The sequence below is a fragment of the Balearica regulorum genome, chromosome 2, assembly GCF_011004875.1.
Source record: "Balearica regulorum gibbericeps isolate bBalReg1 chromosome 2, bBalReg1.pri, whole genome shotgun sequence".
NCBI classification, from domain to species: Eukaryota; Metazoa; Chordata; class Aves; order Gruiformes; family Gruidae; genus Balearica; species Balearica regulorum.
Window position 1 is genome coordinate 36770524 of NC_046185.1, and position 22894 is coordinate 36793417.

Consider the following 22894-nt stretch of genomic DNA (forward strand, 5'->3'; position numbering starts at 1 on the left):
ACCAGGTACCGCTGAGGAAAGAAAGGGAATAAAGCTGTTGAGGGGGAAGCAGGCTGAAGAAGAGGAAGGAGGAGGTAGTTTTTAAAGAAGGGTTGAAGAGAGACTGGATGTGACGGAAAAGGTACGAGAGAGGGTGGAGAGAAGTCGGGGACGCAGGTGGAAGGAAATGAGCGGCAGGGCTTTGGACAAGGAATCTGAGGGGTTTAAAATGAAAGTAATGGAGTCAGTGCTGTGACAATGACATAGGTGGTGGCTGTGTGTGAGAGCAGTTCTGTCCCACCAGGAGAAAAGTAACTTCTTAAACCCTCTTGAATTATTTTGTCAGGGTGCATCGGACTGCACTCTCTGATTTTACTTTTGTTCTACTAATGTAGCTTTGACTGTCAAGGAAAATGAGGATGGTTTATATGCACTATAAATACCCTTTACTGAACTTTGAACTGTAATAGAGGTTAAGTAGCTACTATTTTCATGCCTCTGTGCTATAAACTACTCCTATGTAACATTTCTTTCAAATCACAAGCTGTGTAATTAGAAAGTTGAGGGGAGGATTAATGTGCTTCATCCCTTGGCAGTTGCAGCTTTAGTGTATGAAAGCTGAGAAATTCATCTGACAAACGAGAAACTGAGAAACTCATCTGACAAATTTCAGGATTTTTTTCTACGTTTCATAAAATTCTCTTAACAACTCTGTTATTTAAAGGGATCAGTTCTGTTTAGAGTTGAGTAACCAGAAAATAACATGCTATTGCTGAAATCTGTACAACTATGGATGTCAGATCTCTACATTTACTGTTTTAATTTGTTTGCTTAATACTGTTTCACTTTGTTTTAACATGTTAAGGATAAAACTTCTACAGCTTAAGACTTGCAAAAATGTTACTAATATTTAACAGAGAAGCTGTTTTTAAAGTAATCAGAGGACAGAGAATTTTCTGTCTCTTTCAAGGCAAAAAGTACCCTTCGTTTGTAGAGCTGAATATACTTGCAACGGGGACAGTTTAATATATTATTTTGCCATTATTGGAACAAATTTGTATTAATTAATTACATGTGGTAGAAGACAATTTTGAACCTGCTCCTATTTAAATGTCTGAAGAATACTGTTTGTAGCTGAGGTTTTTGAGGGGTGTCCAGTTTAACTGAAGATTGCATAGCAGCAATCTTATAGTAAACGACCTTTGGGGTTTTCAGATTACTTCTCTACTCTGAAGTTACATACTTCGGCTATGGAAGTTATTCTGAGCAGTTTTTCCCACATTCGTTATCAGCCTGGAAATAATAATTTGATGTATTTCTTTAAAGTCCTCTTTACTTTGGTTATATCTAAATAAGGGGGGGGGGGCGGTTCTAGAGGTACAGTTGTGCCTTCTTTGTCTTATTCCCTCCTTTATACATTTTATCACCCTACGATTTCAATCTCTGTTAAATCATAAAAGAACCCTTTTGCAGTGGATGAATTTTTGTGAAGTCACTGGTATAGAGGAAGCATTTGTTTAGCATCTCTGTAGAGATAGTTTGCTAAATGTCCACTCCGAAAATAAGGACATCTTTGGATTTTCACTTCTGTTCTACACTTTCTGATCAAAAAGCGCTAACAGGGTCCCCCCCCCAAACTGCCTCGCAACATGTCAGGGAGAAGAGCCAAAGTTTAACTTGTCCATATTAGTCAGGATTTGAGGGATGCGAGTGTGGTGTCTCTGTGATTGCAGAGGAAGGTGTGGAATAGTCCAAAGCAGGATGTAGGCAGCTTCCAGAAGGCAGCCTAGCAGCACGCACATGGACCGGTGAGAAAACTGCCTGCTGCCGACGCCGTCCCTGAGCAAACGGGGCCTTCCCTGAGCACGGCGGGAGGCTACGAGCAAAGAGCCGCTCCGCTGTCGGAGCCACGGGATACGAATGAAAAGCAACCCCAGGGGAGGAGAAAAACGGGTTTTGGCTTTCCGAGCTGACTGACCACAACGCCCCATGGGAGCAGGAGTTTGCATGGGGAGGAAGGCAGAGAGGCACAGATTGCACTAGCTGGAAGGAACAGTCTTAAAACAACTGTGAAAACCACATCCTGAGGTTTTTTTAAATAAGAAAGTACAAGATAATCAACTCAGCTGAAACCAGTTTGTACTCTATTTGTGTAAAGACACTGCAAGGGTAGTGAGCATGAAGTAAAGAACATCTCTAGGGATCAGTAGCTGAAACTCTTTTTTCTACTTCATTCCCTTTTTTATTATGATACTTGGAGGGGAAAGTGAACCAAGGCGGTTGTTTCCTTAGAGGGTGGTTGAGCAGTAAGAGATTTTGCACGTACTCCAAGAATGAGACTTCTCTTAAACCATATTGCTGTGCCTTTAGCTGGAGTCGACAAGAGGCAGATGATTCTGAGTTGTTATCATATCCATGATCACTGGAATGAATTAAGGACCTAAGAATGCAGTGAAATTAAACCCCCACTGATATCACTGGAGTTAAATTGCGGGTCAATTGTATCAGTGTACTCAAAGAATAGTCTAGCTTTATAAATTCCAATTAAATTTCAGGTTTAAAATAATACGCCAGTGTATGGTTGATGGTGAATGCTGCAGTCCAGCATCCAGCTCTCATTCACCTATCCATCTTCACTATCCCAGAAGGAAGAATTCATTTGTTTTTCTCCAATTTCTTTCTCTCTCTTTTTTTTTTTTTCCCCCCAGAAATATTGCTGACCCTGAGGGTGGTTCGGTTGCTCCTTTCTTCAGCTGACTGGGCTTACGGCCCCAAATCCTTACCGGTTTGAAGAGCTGCGTCTGTTTTTCGTGACCCAGCTGAGCTGCCAGCGCCGGTGGCGACTGCCTGCTGCCGACAGGACTCAGCCCTGCTTTCCCGAGGGGAGCCGGGCGGTCGTTGCCGAAGAGCAGCCTCTTCTTTGACAGTCTGAAGCTAGCGTACAGACAGTTGCTCAGTCTGTTCACTGCATTCACCTTAGTGCAACTTAGATCTCTCCTGCGAAGTAAATGTTGACAGGCAATTTTCATAAACCATGTCAGATTGAATGTATTTAAATGTATGTATTTAAGGAAAAACAACCATGCTCTTGTTCTGTTTCTGTTTAGTTCTAGACCTTGGGGGGGTTTTTTGCTTTCTTTTCCCTGGCTTACTCAGTCTGGTGCAAAGGATTCAGTTCCATCTGAAAACTGGTGTTTTAGACTAAGGCCTGCATTTTGGGGCGGAGAGGAGGCGTGGAGGAGGGTGTAGAAGCAACGTCTGGTACATACAGAGACCTCCAACGAGCGCGTTCCACTGACGACGAGTCAGAGAAGACGAACCGATGCAGAAAACTATACAGACCAATTTTGAATGGGGTTAAAGCTGTAAAACATGAAAATTACCCTGTGAGAGGGCTGTTCATAAGGGGTGTTTCGGCTGGGTTTTGTGGAAATGTTTATAATGCGAGTCATGAATCCAAAAATACAAGTTGGTTACATTCTTATTTAATTAAATTCCTAACAATTAGCAAATCCTGATTTTTTTTACCTGGCTCTCCTGACCTCTGTCATCTTCCTTTTCTTTCTAATAGAATAAAAAAAAAAAAAAACAGGTTACCCCTTTATTTCCCTAGGTGTGAATCTGGACAGCCGGTTACTGGATGCTGAATGGCAAAGTTCGATGGTAATGCATGTACTGATTATGGTAGTGGCAGAATTGGTGCGTAATATCAAAGAGCTCAAGATACCTGCTTTAAAGCATGATAATTTCTGGTTCCCATCCCCTTAGCTGGGAAAATAACGATTCCTGTAATACCTATAGCAGATATCACTACAGACTTCACCACTATCGTGTGTTTCTGATTATTTTAAAGCAGCGTGGACTACGAGGACGTTTTGTAAGGTACATAAAATCCAGTTTATATGTAAACAAGCAATAATTTAAGTTGAAAACTTAAGTGTTTTACTTGTATAATTTTTGTGAGATATACATGTTGTGAAGTTGATTCCAAATGAGGTACTTCAGTATTAAATTAGATATCTTCTTAGCCGTGTGTGTCTCCTGGAAAAGTGTTTTGTAAAGGATCACAATGCCTTGATTAGACCTAATTTGTAGGCTTGAGACTTCTCATTTTCTAAACCTTGTGATTCTGCTCATAATGTCATTTAACTAACCTATATTATATGCAGCCACTGTAGGAACCAATTCTTGATTTTTGTATGTTTATATCCTTTCGTAACAAATCTTAGAAAAAACTTAACTGTTACTAAGCAGGCCACTGTTAGGGGTGGTGGTTTTTTTTTCTTGCCCACTGTGGTTGGAATAATCTTTTACTAAACCGACATCAGTTTCTGAGGACTTGAAATATTAAGAAATTGATGGTTTTGACCTCTTGTTTTCTTCCCGTTGACCCCCAATCCACAAACTTTCTAACCTGAACGCAAATTTTTTGATGTCACGTAAAATGCAATGTGTTTTATAATATCTCATCGGCCATGTCTTTTGGGAATGAAAGGTTTATTCCGTTGCCATTGAATTTGTTTTGGTTTTTCAGGTGGGAGTTCAAATGAAATAGCAGCTCTTCTTTGTTAAGGCTGAGGAAAATATGATAAAGGTGGTTTGAAATAGGCTGTTCCTGTAGAAGGCTTTTGATGGAAGCCCAGGAAATGTACAGTTGTGCTTGTCCCTAAGGAGGGCAGTGCCACCGTTCTGGAGAAACAACGTTTTTCAGCTGTCACAGTTCTGTTACCAAACTCAAAGAGAAAATTTGGTCAGCTAAGCCACCCTCTTACCTGCCAATGGGAAACCAAAATAACCGTCAGCCCTGAGCTCCACAGCCTCATTACTACAACGCCATTTGTGTTAAACTTGCATTATATGTCTGACAGAAAATTATTTGTATAAGAAACGTCTAAATTTGAAGAAATTAACTTCATGCACCACAAAGTGTAAATGAGTTTTAAAATAATTTTTTTGCTATGCCATTCTTTTTCGGTTCTTAACCGTAACCTCTGCAGATAGATTATTCTTTTTCACAGTGGACAAAATAGTTTAAATTTGTCCCGTTTCATGACAGACCTGCAAACCCTCACCATCTGTAGTGATTGTGATACTTCTTCATCCATTGCCATTTTGACAGAAAGGAGATTGTACCTATCACTTTGGCTCCGTTTGGGTTCATCGTGACTTTAGTCGTCTTCTAACTAATGAAAGAGAAAAGTGAGTGAAGGAATCTTCTGATCATATTGATCACTATAGAAACAAAAAAGCCAAATCAATTCCCTTCATTATCAGTATTTTTCATCCTGTATACAGTAAATTTGTCGGAGAAAGTACTTGGATTTTGTTTAATGGAACAATTAATCAGTGTTCTACTTACATTACTAAATGTGAAAGGCGCATAATGTGAAAAATAAGCATATATACATGGTCGTACGACCTGTTTAAGTGTTCATGTAATGTGGTAAGTTTAAAAAGTGAAGTGAGCTGTTTTGCTACAATGAATTAATTTGTACTCGATCTTTAAAATATTGTCCCACACCGGTCGGTATCCCTTTGGGCCTGTATTAATTAAAAGCAATGTTTTTGCAGTTTATACAATACATTTTTTAATCTTTGTTTAAAAGCGGAATTCATATGGGCTTAACAGATGAAATGGGTGGCACAGCTCCACTTGCAGAACCCAAAGATACACAATCAGTTTTGAAATGCAACTTAAGCCATTAATTGTTGGTGTGAATTTAAAAGTTTTCTAGTATTTGTATGGTAGTATGCTGCCTAAGAGCAAAAGCATTCTCTGCACAAAAGAAAATTTACTGTAGTGGCTTTGATTTTAATTAGAATTTTCTCCCTGGTGTTTCTTTGTAGACTAAAACAAAATCTTTTAAGTTTCTTACTACAGGTAAAAGCTATGTGCAAGAACCTCAAAATGCTAAAATCTAGCATAATGCCTTAGATCTGTTTTTAAGTCTTGTATATTCCTACATAGCTGTCTGATGTATTATATTTGTATAGTGAATTGTGTACAATTTTGGAATAAGTGCATCATCACTTGATCTTTATGTTGTTCAATAGAGATGATGGACACATTTCTTCAAACATTTACTGTCATTTAATTTTTTTCCCTTTATGTCATTTGTGGGTTTTATTTGTACAGTTCATCATGAAGTTGCATCTGAGATGTGTGTATATGAAAAGATTATACAAGGGTAAAATTAAGCAATATATAAACTATGGTTCTTCAGGAGAAAGCTTACAGTGTTTCAGGTTGTGATTTATTTTCAAAACGGAGTTGACTCTGAACATCACTTTGTTCACCTGCATTGATGTTTGTATTTCTAGTGTGAGCAGTTTATGCAAAGGTAGATATATTCAGAGAAATTTTAAATACATTTATGCAAGTTAATATTGCTTTGCTGATGCTATTTGCTTATTTGATGTTAAATAATGCTATTGTAAATAAAGAATTCTGTTGTTATTGCATCATTTAATAAATTTTAATGCCTTCGGGTTTTACATGGCTTTAGAGATTTCAACGTGTTTCTGTTGTGTCTTCATTTATTCATAGAAGGGTATAAGATGGAGAACTAAAGCACTAGAGGGTAGATGAATCGGCAGGTTTTAAAAAGACGGCAGGCTTTCTGTGTTGAAGGCTTTTATATGTTCCAACTAGTTGTTACTCTCAAATCCTTCTATCTTATAGTGCTATGTAAATTGAAAATGTTTATCACATAGCTTAATGTGAAAACAGTTTATTACCGGTACTTTTTTATATCACAGTCAGGACAAAATTGGCATCTTTCCCGGCGGTTTCAGCAGAGGCAGACCTGGAATGGTGTGAAGTGGGACTGAGTAGAGTTAAGGGCTGGTTCTTGCTGTGCCAAATGGTTCATTTAAGACAGTTGGAAATGTTTCATTGGTCAATTAAAAAAAAAAAAAATTTAAAAAAGCAGCTACGAGAATGCTTGTTTATCAGAATGATCTGCTGCTCTCTCTGGGAAATGGATGAGGCAGAGAAGCTTTTTATATTAAAAATTTTAGAAGCTAAAGTTATTCTAAAGACCTCCGATACTGTTAACCTCCCACTATTCCTACCAAAACCAGACTTACCCTGCAGTTCTCTTGGCTTCAGCGAAATGATGGTGATCCATGGATATGAGTTAAATACTGCCGCATGAAGGAAAGCAAGGAAGGAGGATGGTTCTTGCCAATATGAGGTCAGAAGCAAGTAGAGAAAACATCTGTGTATAGTAAGAGGAAAAAAGTTTCCTATCGGAACTTCGCCTTTAGGCGTGATTATCCCTTATCATTTATTAATATTAAAAAGAAATTAAAATTCTTGACAACTGTTTTAGCTAAAACTCCCAGCATCAGTCTAACTATGATGAGCTAAGGATGACATCTGATGTAACTGACTTTACAAAAGAGAAGTCCTGCCATTTACTTTCTGGATCGGGCTTTGTTCACAGAGACCAGTGCATGTGACGTAGGGACGCGATCTTCTAACCTGACATCATGACAGAAGAGACAAAAAGCAGCACTGCCTTTTGAAGGTCCTTCTCATGGTAAACTGTATGTTGAGTCATGCAGACCAGACTTTTCACAGGGACAGAACAGGGATGCCCGGAGGCTTTGAATTACTCCCCAGCTTTGCCCACTGCTTATCCTGGTCCTCCACGTGTTGTAGCCAGTATGGGTGGAGGGCTGTGCGCTGTGCTGTGCTTGGGGTCAGGCTGCAGCAAGGGAAGATGGCACGTAGGGGTATCTGCCCTCTGCCGTGGCCTCTTGGGCTATCAAGTGTGGAAGCAGAGATGCCAAGTACAGCCCGAGTGGGCCTCATGACCAAACTCGCACCCTGTCTCCTGAAACAATAATCACGGTGAAACCTTCATGGTAAATTAGTTCTTGCACTGAAGAAAGCAGAAGCCAGAGCAGCCTCGAGTGGTTCTGTGGCCTTGTGCTTGTAACACGTACGTACGACTTGTGTCCTCTTGGCTTTTTGACATCCCTGTGGGGCTTCAGCCAGGGGTTGTCCGCAGGCTCCTGCAGTGTCCGGGGGCTGCTGAATCCCAGCTTTTAATACAGGTCAGTCCGGAGTCCCACTGAGAGTTCCCACTCTCTAGTCGGCTAAAAGAGGGAAGAACGATCACAAAGTGATGAAGTCCTTAGGAGAGGTAGGTCAGGAAAGGTCCAGATTGGGACTGCAGTGTGAATGAACCTGTATGAATGGTGGTCCTTGAGAGGTGGGCGTGGAGGTCTGTGCTGCTTAGGGACAGGCTCCTGGGACATATCTCAGCCGCAAAAGAAATCCCTGCAGCAGTTAAAGACTCCAGTGGTGTGACCAACCCCATTAACCCTTCCCTGTGTCTGGTTCCAGTCTGAGCCTCCTTTGGAACTGCTGCTAACAAACGTTCGGCCAGCACCATGGGCTCACGCTAGACATTGTGACCAGGAGGGACCCCTCATGTGTCCTGTCCCCTTCCCTTCAGTCTCTGGTTCCGGATACTTACCTTGGAGGTGAAAAAAACATGGTTGATTGCATTGAAGGGATTATGTTTAAGGAGCTCCTTAAGAGTCCAGAGGACCTAAGGTACCCCAGTTTCAGTGGGATGTATGTTTTGATTGGTATGAGGAGGTCACCAAAAGAAAAACAGAATCCCAATCCAGATGTTTGAAAGACTCTTTGGGAGAAGAAAAAAATAAAAGATCCAAGTAGAGCATCTTAAAGGACAGAGAAACACTTGACAGTGGCTGAAAGAGAACATGGCTTACCTTCTGCCCAAAAGGGTGAAATCTTGCAAGTGCATATTGGAAGTACAAGTGGAATGTGAAGTGCCCGAGGGATGAGTGTGTGAGTGCTCGTGTTTGGTGCCTCCAGATGCACCGGCCAGTGAGTAAAGGACCCGTGAAGCTGGTGCGAGGGCTGGAATGCGAGCAGGGGTACCAGGCAGGCAGAGGGGCTGTGCCTGTACTTAGGGCACCCATGAACATGCGTGTGCTTGTGAACCTGGAGGGGGGAAGGTGTGCTTTCACCAGTGAACTTGCACCTCTACAAAACGGAAGAGGAGGGGACTTGGCTGCCTGCATTTATGTCTCATGTGGGTACCTCGTGTGGGTGCTGTTGAGGACAGCACCTCGTCCAAGGCAGCCTGTGTGACCAGCTGTGTCAGTGTTGGGGGGGGGGGGGGGGGTATGCTATGTGCGTGTGCTCAGCTTCACTACTGGGGGAAACTGCAAACGCCAAAGTGACACCTGCACCCTCCAGCCTGAGCAGGGACCTTGCGTGCTGCAGGCCTCCTCTAACATCCCATGTCAGTCTTGTAGCCAGCAGGATCTGGTTGAGTTGTGAGTATTCCTGAGATTAGATGTATGTATGTGGTCCTTATGTGATGGGGGACCAATCCTTTGCTAATGTGTCCCCAGTGTTAAGTTTGTAAGCAAACTTCTAGAGCATTATAGTGGCACCCAAACAGGACCAGCACTGGTAAATCCTCGGGTTAATTGGAACAGGTGGATTGGAAAAGAGATGGTTACAGGAAGAACAATAAGGGTTGTAAATGGCTGAAGCTGAAGGCCCAGTGATCCAAATTTGTAGTTTGGGGGATGGAGAGGTTTACCAGAGGATGTACAAGAGCTCCTCCTGTAAGTAACAGATCACTTCCGACTATCAAATGAATAAATGGTGTTGGATATAAAGCAGCAGGGAACCCGAGAGAATCAGGCTAAGGCTGAGCTCTCTACAATTTGAACTTTCAAAGTTGTGAAGAATTGGGTAGAAAGGGTAATGCACAGTTGCAAAGGAATAGCCTCAACTTAGATTTAAACCTGATGAAGCTGAGTAGTAGAACTGAGTAGTACAGAGGAAATTGGTGGATTATGGGGGGAACAACACTTAACTCAGCAAATACTGTAGCCAGTGGAAATGTGAATCTCTTACGGCTACTGTCGTTAGACAAACACGTACCATCCTGCTTGTGCACAAGGGGTGGCTGGACAGGACGACCCACGGCCAGCCAGTGTGATTGTCAGTGGCATAGTAGGTCCATATGTCCAAGGATGTTCGGATAAATCCCTGATCCAAGGGGATATATGTTTGGTTTTTACTTTCTCCTGCCCTAAGGAGCTGGAACCCTTCTGGGGATCATTAAAAGATTCTGCCTTTAAGAACAACAACAATTAGGGCACAGGGGACAGGCCAGGTGACAGTTTCAATGCCATCCAACATGGTGTTCTCCCCTTCCCGAAGCTAGGCACTAAAGGCGGCAGCACTCCATGGTGAAGGGGGCTCTGCGCAGGGGTGGGGGCTGAGGCAACATCCAGACCCTCACTTCAGCCAGAGAGACAGAGAGATCTGGCTCCTTCACTGCAGCAGCAGAAACTTTGCTTTCAATGTTTCTGTTCATACTGACTGTGCTCCTGAGAGGTGGGGAGACTCTCCTATTGCTCCAAAAATGTCTCTCCCACCCCGGTTTCAGGCTACAGTTCACTTCACATTACAACTACTCAGGACGCTGGAAGGACCCACAGTGAATCTTGCTGGAGTAATTTACTCAGCTCCCTGCAAACTGTGGGCAAAGTGGCTTTGAGAGACAAGAACAGTTATTGTGTCCTTGCCTTTGTGCCCACTTGGTGGCCCGCTCCAGCAAAGGGGGGGATTGTAGCCGTACAACAGGATTGGGTTGCTCCAAGTTTCAGATTGGTTTACTCCAACTTTTTCTTGTGCGCATATTTTTCAGTTGTCTATTCTCAATGTATTTGGAGTGGGATGAGAGCAATGGGTTGCTTTAGCGAAGTCACTGAGCTAAATACAACATCATTGAAATCTAAAAATATGGCTAATACTGGGAAAGGAAAGTTGAAACACTTTAATATGTGATTTCCCTTTTTTAAATAGTCCACATTAGGAGATACTGTCGCTCTGCTGCTCCCTGTCCTGTCCTTTAGCCATAGCAATAAACTGCTTTGCTTCTGACCTGATCTAAATCGTAATTTGGATTATTGCCACCGCATCTGGTGCTGTGACTGGGACTACAACGTCTATGTTGCAGCTGGTTGTCCATGTAAGCGCTGGGGCACAGGGAGCCCACAAGTGGGAAGGTGGGCATCAGGGTCTGCTGCAGCACTGTGGTCTTCAGAGGATCAGGGGACTGCTGCTAGGAGTAACCTGTGTGTTTGGGAATCTGTAGGAGGTGCAGCACTTTAAGTCTGGAGAAAGGAAGATGTAAAGTGGGAGTAAGAGGGATGATGAAGAGGTTGTGTCCAAACTGAGAGGAGGATGGGAGGGCTTGGGATGCAATGTTTTGGGTCAAGAAATCTGGATCAGTCCAAGGAGACGACATCTGCGTTAGGCTGCCTAGGCGCCTGAGAGCCATGCAAGCAGCCCGCAGGGATGTCCCTCGATGCTTGACTTTAATATGCATCCCCACATCACTGTGAGGAAGGAATACCCTCTAAAATTGTTCAGCAGGAGAGGGAGGCTGATAGACTGCTGTGATTCCTTTGTAACAAGCCATAAAATGGTAACAAAGTCCCAAAGGAAAACCTGAGTGCCACTTCAGTAGCCAAAAAGCCAAACGCTGCAGGCACACTTACGTTGCTGGTCATGGCTCCCTGCTCTGAGTGGGGGGGGCTCTGGCCTGGGGGACATCTGTAAGGTGCCACTGAGTGGGGTGCTAAATGCCAGCAGCGGTGGGAGCTGCCGGGCAGTGAGGGAGTCCCCAGAGCTCATTTTAAGGCTTTTCTTTTTGTAGCCAGAATTTCAGAGTTAATTTTTTCCTTCACATGATGCACACCCCGCTGCTAGCATTTAGCAACCAAGGGGCACCTGGCTGAACTGAGTGTGGGTGAGTCGAAGATTTCCCCTCAAAGTGAATCTGTGTTTCTGTTTGTCCCTCTTCTTCACAGGCAGAGGAAGCAAGCTATTTCCCTGGCCAGGCTGAAAATGCATGTCGGCACTAGCACCTCGAAATTGGGTTTATTTTTAGAGAGCTGCTCCCCGGGGTGCCGTGGAGACCAAAACCAACCCCCGGGTTATTTTGGCGGCCGAATTCCCAGTCATTCCCAAGAAAGGGTCAGAGCATCCCATCTACCCTCCCGTCTGGCAGCCCCCGGGGGCGGCTGCCGTGCAGCCCCGGAGAGCCGGGGGCCGCAGGGATGGGGCTTGTCTGCCCGCTGGAGGTGGCTCTGCACGGCCGCACTTCTGCTCCCCATCATCTCTCCCCGAGGTTTAATGCAATAAATGTCTCTAACGTCTTTGGGATGAAAGCCTCTAAAGATTATCTGCAATATAGGGACAACAGTGCCTCAAGCCCTTTTCTTCTCCCAGGCTCTGTGTCATCAGGCTTCTAGAAAAAGAAGTATTTTTATTTCTGGTCATGTCTATAATTTAACTAATGACAAGAATTTAAAAATCTCACATTGTGTTTGTTTGTCTTCATTTCTCCTGAATCTCCAATCTGAGCGTGTTTCCTCCACAAGCCCCTTCTTCCTGTGCTGTGATACCTGGACACGGAGTAGCCAAAGGATTCCAGATTATCTGGCAACACTTAATTTCTAAGGGTAATGCAAACTTTTCTGTGCAATGAGAGCTCAAAGGCTTATTCCTGTAAATCTGATTAACTCTGGCACTACTTTTGTGCTACTGATGCTGCATCAATAAAACCGTTACACTGCTTCCGTGAAACTGTTTCCTAAAGCAATACAGCATTAATTCTATCTTACAAATAACAGAGGTTTGGAACAACACAGAGAAAGTGGGAAAAAAAAAAAAAGACAGATAATGAAAAAAATCAGTCTATTTAAGCTAAAGGACTATCTCAAGCAAGTTTCAGAAGGCTGCATTCCTACCTTCTCACTAAGCCTCATGTGCATATTGGCTGTCCCTGGTGCATTCAGTACTTTTGTCTTGCAAACGGAGGTTAGGGTGGAGAATGAGGTTGCAGGTAGGAGAACTAGCCCAATACATTTAATGCAAAGTACATAACTTCAAATTCAAGTTTGGGGACAAAGCTGTGCTGGGCTGACTATGAAAGGGGCCTTGGGAGCTAGGAGAGCCTGGATCAGTTCTGGGTCTCCTTTGGTAGTGCTATGAGCTTGTGTTTGCAGTTTTATTGTTTATGTCCTGAGTGCAAAAAATAAGGGGAAGTTTCAAATCGAAGTTTTTGGTAGGGAGGAATTACAGTGCTTGGGTTCCTGTGCTCTGAACACCCTCATTCCCCCGGGGCAGCTAGTGATTCTTTCTCAAACTCTCTATTTCAGAGCACTTCACTGTGGCTAGATAAGACATAAGGACTGGAAGGATGGCTTCACCTCTGGTCAAGTGCAGTCAGCGACTGTGTCTGGAGCCATGGTCCGTCTGTCTGAGGCTGCTTCAAGTGATTCCTTGGGATGGATGCAATGTTTTACAGAAGATGACATGGAGCTATGTTAGTTAATTTTTATAGTACCCCATAACCATTCCAATGGCATCTAAACCTCCGGGAGTCAGACCTGACTGCCTTTGTTCCCCACTCCAGCTGTGTCTGTGTGCGTTTGCCTTGTGCTGTGCTGTGCCCCAGAAGCCCTGTGCTGCCTTGCTCTGAGAGGGACCCGTGGGTGCAAGTCCCCAAGCTCTGCAGCGCAGCACAGCCCACCCCGTCGCTTCTGTCCACATCTGCATGTGCAGTGTCACCCAGGCCGGACACTGGCAGGGAATGAGCTACCCAAGGAGGGGCTCTGCAGTAACCCATCCTGCACGGGGTTTTGCCCTGGACTAAAGATTTCTCCGTCTCCCCGCACCAGCAGGGATGACATCCTGCAATGGCAAGGCGCACACCTGGGCCCCTGCAGCCCCTTCCAGGTTGTCTTTTTGTAGCAATTGCAGCACGTAGCCACCTGGGAGGAAGGGGAGATTAAAAGAAGGAGAAGCCCCCCCAAAACCAAGGATGAAACCCTGCAGAAGGGGATCACCCAGCACCTCTGCAAGGGGCAACAGCCAAATGTCTTCCTCTGGTCCCATTCTGGGCAGGTCCTGGCCTGTTCATGGAGCCTGGGAAACCGCAGCAGGAGCCCAGTGTCCTGCCAGGCACCCAACAGGCAGCAAAAAGCTGAAGCAAAACGACCTCAGCAATGCCCATGACACCTTCAGTGTCTGAAAGCGTGCTGCTGTGTGTTCAGGTCACCGCGGTTTGGGAGGTGGTTTATGAATTTGCATATCCGAAGCCCACACCTGCAGCCCCCAAAACACCGTGCGGGGGCTGTGTGTCCTGCTGGGGAGCACGGAGGCCCGCTGGCAGGGCGCTCACCCACCGCAGCCGGTGCTCATCCATGGGGAGCATCTTTGCCGCACCCCGGCCTCCTGCTCGCGGGAGGCAGAGCCCACCCGGGCTGCGGCCGGGCCCATCGGTCGGGGCTTGGAGAGCCGGCGGCAGGGGAGGTGAGTCCGAGAGGGGGGCTCCCCCCGCCGCCCCCTCTGACACCGCCGGCCTGGACGTGGAGAGGGGCGGCCCGACCGCTCCGGGAGTAGCCGCGGCTCCGCCCCGGGGTAGGGGCGCCCGTCGGGGCAACCCCCCCCCCGCCCACCCCCGGACCTGCGCGACCCCCGGGGCGGGCCGCCCCCGCCTGCCCTCCCTCCCTTCCCCGGGCCCATATAGCCGCGGGGGGCGGGCGGCGGCAGGCCCGCTCGCCCCGACGGCGCCGGGCGGCGGAGGGCAGCGTGCTGCGGCTCCCGCGCCTCCATCCCGCCCCCGCCCCGCAGCGGGACCCCGGGTGTCTGCCCCTCCGCTTCCCGGCAGATCCCTCCCTTCTCGGCCCGGCCCGACATGGCTCTGTCCCTGGCCGGCGAGTCGGTCCCCGGAGACGGCGGAGACACGCTCGGGATGAACTCCGCCAGCCTCGCTGGCTACTACCCCCCTTTCCTCCCTCCCGCCCAGTACTTCGAGGCGGCCCCCGACTTCTTCCAGCCCCTGAAATCCCTGAGCGGGCTGGTGCCCGCATCCCCGCCTCTACCTCCCTTAAGCTTCAGCAGGGTCCCCGCTTTCCTGAGCCAGCCGCTCCCCCTGCCCGCCGAGCCCTTCCCCGGCCTCCCTCTGCCCCTCTACGCCAAGCCGCCGGACCCCTTTCCCCCCAGGGAGGGTTCGCCCCGCGGGGCGGGGGCCCCGGGCTCGACCCCACCGCCCTACCCGAGCCCCCCGCGCAAGGCTGCCCGCAGCCCGGAGACCGGCGGCCCGGCGGGGCAGAGCTACAGGTACCACTTCACCGAGGAGGAGCTCAACGCCGTGCTGTACGGGGCACTCCGGAGCAGCCAGCTGACCGGGAGCCTGCACGCCATCTCGGGGCTCCGGGTGCCCCCCGCCAGCCCGGGTAAGGGGGTCTCCGGCGTCTGTGCAAGGGGATGCCGCCGGCGGCGGGAAGGGCGCTGGACAGAATGTCGGGTGTACGGTGGGGTTTGGGGACAGTCCCCAAGGGCGTGCAGGACCCAGACTCGGGGGGCATCGCCGGGGCCACGTCGGGCTTCCCTTCTCCGCGGTTTTCTGGCGTTGCGAGCCCACACCGGGGAAGAACCCGGGGTTAATTCGGGCTGCGGCCGCTGTCGGGAGCGGCAGGACCCGCTCCCTCTGCCCTGCTGCACCTCCACGGCCGGCGCCGGGCTGAAGAGGGGGTCTCTCTTCTGCAGGTGCTGCGGACTCCTCCTGCGCCCCGCTCCTCGACAGGGACTCCCTGCAGCTGCCCGAAGGTAGGGGCCCGGCGCTGCCTGCGCCCCGCGCCGCGTCTGGCCGCGGCCGAGCCGCCCTCAGCCCGCCCTGTCCCCCGCAGGGCTCTCGGTGCTGCGGGTGGCGTACGGGGACGTGTCTCAGCTCGGAGTCTTCTGCACGGACCCCATCCCCAAAGGAGTCCGCTTCGGCCCTTTCCAAGGCAAAGTGGTCAACACCAGCGAGATCAAGACTTACGACGACAACTCGCTGATGTGGGAGGTAGTGGAGGCACCGCCGGGCTCCCCCTGCACCCCCTACGCGGGGCCGGGGCGAGGCTTCCGGCCGCCCCGCTCCCGTAGCCTGCAAGAGGGGCTCGGCCCAGTGTGGGTGGTGGGATTGGTGCGAGCGGGACGGGACGTGTGCGGGAAGGGTCGGTCAAACCTGATCCGGTTATCGCTGCTCCCTAGATCTTTGAATACGGGCGCCTGAGCCACTTCATAGACGGGAAGGGCGCGTCTGGCAACTGGATGTCCCTGGTGAACTGTGCCAGGTTCCCCGAGGAGCAGAACTTGACGGCTATCCAGTGCCAGGGGCAAATCTTCTACGAGACCTGCAAGGAAATCTTACCGAAGCAGGAGCTGCTGGTATGGTACGGCGATTGCTACGTGCAGTTCCTGGGCATCCCCGTCAGCCTGAAGGGCATGCCGGAGGGGAAGAGACCCCCGCAGCACCCCGAAGGTGAGCCTGCTGGAGACCCCTTGTTCCCGTGGACCTGCATCTGGCCGGGATTAGATTCGCATTAAGGGAGGTACAGGAACTCGGGCATCGCCTTTTTCCGGCTATGTTTTACTTTGAACGCTTCCCAGTCCCTGTGGTGAGCCGGTGGCGGGGTGACCGGGGATGCTCTGGGGTGGCGGTGGCCCCGCAGCCCCGGTCCCACGGGTGTGCCCGCCCTCCGGGGGGGAGCCGGCCCTCGCCCTCCCCTTCCCTTGCAGCCTCCAGCACCCCAAAGAGCAGCTTCCCCTCGGCATCGGGGAGCCCGGGGATTGCACCGAGGGCTGCTGCCAGCTCGGAGCAAGAGGCACCCCTGTCTGCCCCGGCAGCTTGCTCCTCGGGCGCGTTTCCTCGGGGAGTTAAAAGTGTTCGGCTGACGATTGTAAAACATCTGGTGGTGCTGGGCTGAGCTCGCCGCGGCTCCGCAGCGCCGTTGTTCGAAGTGGGGTCCTGGTTTGGGAGGAGACGGGCTTTTGGGGGGCGTTCCTGTTTTGGTCCTGGTTTATCCTACGATTGCACACTCGATATAACGATATTTTTCGTGCAATTAGCGTTCTCAGTAAATGGGGCAGGCTAAAGTCGTTCCAAAATGATAATATTGATAGTGCTCGCAGAAGAAATGGCAAATGCACTTATTCCGGGAGCAGTTATGCTTAAAACGTGCTAAAAGTATGACGTTCTTATAAGCACAAGTTACACATATGGAGAAAACAGATCATTGCCAATGCAGGGAAAGCTGGAGCGGGTGAGGGATGGGTCGGTGGTGCAGCAGTAAGGGAGAGAAGCGTTTGGCGAATTGGCATGGAATTTTTTGTACCTGTTATCTTAAGGTTCCTGGTTCAGATGGCTGGTAAATTGTTCGTTTCATTTTAAGGTTTAAGCCAAAGTTACGATGTGTAAACGTTTGAAAAATTTCCTGTGTTGTTCCTAAATACAACGGTTAAGAACATTTTGAAATACGAAAGAAAACCAAATAAATGTGGTTTTGTTCGATAGCATTTTGAAAACTATAGGAAAGACGTACAAATTTATTTTTCTTTTTGGGATGGGAGGTAAAATTTACGGATCGTATTGATAATAAATACCTGGCCATGTTTCCGTGTGGGGAGACGCTTTTATGTGGGACTCCGCGTTGGTTTTTCACATATTCGCTCGCTGTTTATGGGGATGCAAGAGTGAACTCCTGTCCTTGCTGAAGTCAATAGCTAAAACCAATAATTTTATCAGGCTCTGGGTACTAGTTTGTTCCCCTCCGTTAGAAAGGCAATAAGCACGTGGAGCGGTACGTACCCTTAAGAGATCCGACGCGTATTTTGTTAATGATAATTGCCAGAATCCATTTACCGTTATTACCCTCCCGGAGACTTAAAATTGCCAGTTGGGTACCAGCTCTGAGAAGAAAGCTGATTTGACGTGAGCCCCTTTTGCTGTGGTGTAATGGGGAGGTGGCACTTTCCCTTCTGCTGTACAGAAGCCGGGGAGAGCTTTAAGTGTGAGCGCTGCGGCAAGGTTTTTGCCTACAAGTACTACCGGGACAAGCACCTCAAGTACACCCGTTGTGTGGACCAGGGGGACCGCAAATTTCCTTGTCACCTTTGTAACCGATCCTTTGAAAAAAGAGACAGGCTGAGGATCCATATTCTCCACGTTCACGAAAAACACAGACCTCACAAGGTGAGCTGCTCCTGGGTCTCTCTGCAGTTACTGGCTCTTTGGGGTGGGGGGGTGCTAGTTAAGGAGTCTTTTGGCCAAGGTAAGATGCTGTTGTTCCTCCTCCGGTTTCCCCAGCAGTTCCCTGGTGGGACCTCTCTGTCTGTACGGGCAGAGTTTGTCTTGTGCAGCAGAGCTTAGTTGAAGAAATTTAATGGATTTATATGGGAAAACAAACCCCACAGTCTCAGTGAGAGTTTGACAAAAAAACCCAGTATTTCTCCTGGGCTTTTTGGATGTTTGCATGTGGGTTTTGCTACTTCCCTTACACAGCGTGAGGCTAAATTGTGTTTGAAGGTGCTCCACTTGTCCAGAATCAGGAGAAATGATGTCTCGTGTCCCTCACTCCCCCCTTTTCATTCTAGGACATGTCTGTTGGACATAACAGGAGTTAAAAAGTTTTACATTCAACATGGAGCAGATTTTCAATTGATGGAAGCAAATCATTGCTGAGATAGTTGTCTCACTTCCACTAAACACCTCTCTGTAGATGGGGTTTCTCCAGGAGTGCAGGGAGTAGAAAATCAGACTTTTCCTAAAGGCTTGTGAAGGGCAAGTTCCAGTGTTTGAAATGGCACAACTAAATCAATCCTGAAAATCCTCCAAATAACTCTTTTATAGTTGTCCTGGAATAATGTGATTTTTTTCAGAAAAAAACCTTTATAACTAAAGTCAGACTATCATCTCATTGATTTAGTAACAGATGAAAAATTATCATATCTGTTAAATATCAGATATGTATCTGTTAAATATGAGGCATTGAATATCATGTAATTTCCCTTTCCTTTCCTTTCCTTTCCTTTCCTTTCCTTTCCTTTCCTTTCCTTTCCTTTCCTTTCCTTTCCTTTCCTTTCCTTTCCTTTCCTTTCCTTTCCTTTCCTTTCCTTTCCTTTCCTTTCCTTTCCTTTCCTTTCCTTTCCTTTCCTTTCCTTTCCTTTCCTTTCCTTTCCTTTCCTTTTTCCTTTCCTCTCCTTTCCTTTCCGTCTCAGTCATAGTTTATTTTGAACTTATGAGAGATAATTTATTTCAAGTTATTGTAGGGGGAAAATTAGTGCAAGTCTCTCTAATTACTTCAGCCCCCTCTGAATTGGGTTTTCTCCTGTCGCTGCCGGCTGCGAAGATGCAGGTCCTTGGGTTGGAGGAGGAAGTGCTGCTCGTTTCACTCCTCTAAGGCAAGGCACTTCTGACAGATCAGGCTGTAGGACAAGTGCTGTGACTGACACATCATTTCTGAAAACAGTTGCTATATTAACAAGTCCCCTTGATTTATTTTTTTTTAGGAAGTTTACCTTATTTGTTGAGCAAAAATTCAATAGCAACTAGAGCTTCATTTGCTTTTTGAAGAAAAAATGATGGGTTTACATAATTTTTCAGGTTTTGATTACTCAGTCAATATTTTCTGTTAATGTTCTGAGAAGGATGCTTTTCAATCAAACATTTTTAACAACGCATACAAACATGCTTTGAAATTGCTCATTGTTTCCCTTTTTTAAGAAAAAATCTGTTCTTAAAATTCTGACTATTTCAAATTCTTACTGCTTAAATTACTACTGTTTGTATATGCATAAATACACATAAACATGTATAGATAAATATATGTATATACATATATATAAAAATATATGTAGGAAAATACATGCAGACATCATCCACATACCTGATTTTTCTTTTTAGGTGTGTTGTCATGTGCTTCCTTTTAACTTTATCCCTTTTTTCCCCCCCCCCCAGTGCTCAGTGTGTGGGAAGAGCTTTTCTCAGTCCTCCAGCCTGAACAAACACATGAGGGTTCACTCTGGCGAGCGCCCCTACAAATGTGTCTACTGCAACAAGGTAAGGCAAAGCCCCGTCCTGTCCCTCTGCTGTGCTCAGCATCACACCGCACCTGGGGGGGATGGCTCTTTCCATGCTCCTTTTTAATTTTTTTTTCCAATATTTCTGTTTCTTTTCTATTTTCTTTCAAGAAAATTCCTTCTATTTAAGTTGATAACCAGATAAGTGAGTATATATTCTGGGCACAGCTGTGAGTTGAAGTGACAAGGCTAGCTGATACTGAAGAAACAGGGTCTGGTCTCCAGCTGATGTGGGATTTGTGTTTCATCCCAGCTCAGAGAGCTGCTGCGGGGATAAGGTCTAGGAAAGCTTGAGAGCATTTCAAACACCATCCAAGGCATGCAGCTAGATCCAATAACCCCCTTTTTCATCAGACAGGTAGTTTTTGATATTGCTGACGCTGCTTCTAGAATGCAGTGAACAGATTTGGCCCATTAGCTGAACCTGCACGATATGACTTTGTGCATGCTTACTGTGAAGTAACGGAGTAATCGATGTGCAACTGGGCATGGAGGTTTCATTTGAAAAAGAACATGAATAGAGCCATACAGCACTGATTCAAAATGTGCTCGACTCTTGCTACCCTTCACAGCAGGGATAATTCAGGTCAGCTCTCCCATCAGACAGAGGGTGGATGTACAGGCTGCTGCTGGATGAATATCGGTGGCGCTCCAGGTGCTATGGAATGTCCATGCAATGCAGAAGCATCATCGGTGTGTAGTAAGGTGGTCCTGATTTTGCAGAGAGAGACAAGTGTTTTTTTATGACTGCCTGGACTAACACAGAGCTGAAGTGAGTTGTAGGAAAGAACCTTAGAAGAAGCTCCTTTTGGCTATTACATTTTTCCTCTGCCAGACATCCTGAACGCTTGTAGGCAGAGTTTAGCATGAAATGTCATCCTTTAATCTTCTGAACACAGGAAGGGATGGCAGACCTTTACAGGTTGCTCTGTGAACAGATCTCTAGGACGCGTGGGACACTTGATCAGCCCCCAGCTGTTCTGGTAGGACTGTTGCAGTTTGGATCAGATTAAACCATTGGTCTGTAGCTATCCTGGGACGTGGCCATCATTTCTTGTGGCTGGGAAACCAGGGGCTATTTTAAAGCATCCTCACCTGCTCCTCCTGCACAGTCACGATTCCTCTTTGCCTCTTCTGCCTCTAACAGTGGCTGTGCTCTGCGGCAGCTTTGCTTTCCCTGCCCCTTTGCTCACTATCTCTGTGACATCATGAGATTAAAGGAAAAGTGTTGGGCCAAGGTCACCATTCTGGCCCTCAAACACGCTTTGGCCCTGTTGATAAACATCTCCAGGGACTTCTCTGTAGGGATCTCAGATCTGTTTGTGCTCTAAGGTTCCTGGTGAAAAGGTATCTGAGATGCATTGCTCTTTGCTGTGAAAACTTACCTGTGATGGTTCAGCAGCATAACTGTATTAAAGAGATTTTTGTGTGTGTGTGTGTGGTCTGCAAATAGTGACGGGACTGAAAGTGTCTCTCTTGGGAAAAAAAACCAGGGAAAACGGGCTACTTTGCAACATTCCTGCTCAAGTCTTGGTGAGAGGGTTTTCTCCTCAAATGCAGGAGGAGTCTTTACGAGGGGGACAGAGTGTGATTGTGTACATTTTGTTATGTGTGAGGGGGGAAAACTGGCTGGAATGTCTGTCTGAAGGAAGAGCAGAGTATGACTGAGCGAGAAAAAGATGGATATTGCACTGACTGCCTGGATAAATTCTGGCAGCTGAATCCCAAGCCAGAATATGTAAACATGAAAGGGTTTAACTCTGAAAATGAACCTACATTATGTCTCCCAAACATAAAGAACTGCAAAGCTAATTAGGACAGTATTGACTTCTTATCCTTTGACATGTAGAAGATATTTACTGGTGTCTCTGGTCAGAAATCTTTCTCTGAGCTTCATCTAAACTCCATGGACTCAGCCATATCTGTATAGCTGAGTGCAATAGCTGTTGGCTTCTGGTTCCTTGTTGCTGGCAGGCTTTGGTTTTTTTCTCCAACTATCTTGAGGATGTGAGCTATTTGAGGATTTATTTTCAGGGTACAGTGCTTCTAACAGGATCTGGGTCAGCTGAACCTGGGGATTATATATGTGAAAATAGATTTCTTTTAACTCCTTCTCCCCTCTTTCCAATCCCTACCCTTTCAGGCGTTCACAGCATCCAGCATCCTGCGCACTCACATCCGCCAGCACTCGGGGGAGAAGCCCTTCAAGTGCAAGCACTGCGGCAAAGCCTTCGCCTCGCACGCAGCCCACGACAGCCACGTGCGCCGCACGCACAGCAGGGAGAAGGGCTGCACATGCTCGGTGTGTGGCCAGCAGTTCCCGGAGCAGGAGGATTACCACTTCCACATGAAGATTCATGCTACTCATTAGTCAAGAGCCCTGCAGATGCATCCTGGACCAGCTTCGTGTGTGTATTGGTCTATGTGCATGTGTTTGTGCATGGTTGTGTGCACGTCACAGGAGGGGACATTTACCCTCGCAGCAACTCTTTGGGTACGTCCAGTCTCTGGACATTGGGCATATTTCTGGGTGCAGGGGACAGGAGTTTCTTGCCTGGGTACCCTGATGACATTCTGGGGTGAAGTCCCATATGCGCTACCCCACCTTTCCCTTCCTCTCCTCCCATACCTTCATTTCCACAGAAAGGAAACACAGGCAGGAGGTAATTTCATCTCCCATGAACCTTTTGTGCACAAATACCACTGTGAGGAGTGTTGCGTTTCTAATGCACCACGTCAGTGGACTGCCTAATGTGGTCTGTACCAAAGCTTGCGTGGGGGACAATTTTCTCAAGTGCATTTCCCAAAGCCCGTTTAACCTGTTTTGTTTGGGCACATGACCAGGTATAGGTCTACTTCCCGTTTACGTGCAAGTCTTTTAATGATGCTCTAGTTGGATGTGAACTGCCTCAGAGATACTGACTTGCTGGA

The 22894-nt window shown here is 47.1% G+C and overlaps 2 protein-coding genes across 6 annotated transcripts in view; both read left to right on the forward strand.

The window, feature by feature from the left end:
* NCOA2 (nuclear receptor coactivator 2) overlaps positions 1–6492 on the forward strand; it is a 193559-nt gene extending 187067 nt beyond the window's left edge. For all 5 annotated transcript variants that reach the window (XM_075743910.1, XM_075743909.1, XM_075743911.1 and 2 more), the window contains one exon: positions 2688–6492. In XM_075743910.1, coding sequence (XP_075600025.1) covers positions 2688–2699 — 12 coding nt within the window. In that variant the 3' untranslated portion in view covers positions 2700–6492. The remainder of the gene's footprint in view (positions 1–2687) is intronic.
* An 8264-nt stretch (positions 6493–14756) lies between these two features.
* PRDM14 (PR/SET domain 14) lies at positions 14757–22334 on the forward strand. The gene is made up of 7 exons (XM_075742997.1): positions 14757–14988; positions 15091–15380; positions 15675–15908; positions 16097–16367; positions 17875–18077; positions 19842–19943; positions 22107–22334. Exons 1-7 carry the CDS (start codon positions 14757–14759, stop codon positions 22332–22334), a joined length of 1560 nt encoding a protein of 519 aa, XP_075599112.1.
* The last annotated feature ends 560 nt before the right edge of the window (positions 22335–22894 follow it).

What these genes read in the sequence shown, in the direction of transcription:
- PRDM14 (XM_075742997.1), top strand. Translation starts at nt 14,757, where the DNA reads ATGGCTCTGTCCCTGGCCGGCGAGTCGGTCCCCGGAGACGGCGGAGAC. An exon ending in ACAACTCGCTGATGTGGGAG is followed by an intron (nt 15,909 to 16,096) that starts GTAGTGGAGGCA and finishes GCTGCTCCCTAG; the next exon opens with ATCTTTGAATACGGGCGCCT. An exon ending in ACCCCCGCAGCACCCCGAAG is followed by an intron (nt 16,368 to 17,874) that starts GTGAGCCTGCTG and finishes TCTGCTGTACAG; the next exon opens with AAGCCGGGGAGAGCTTTAAG.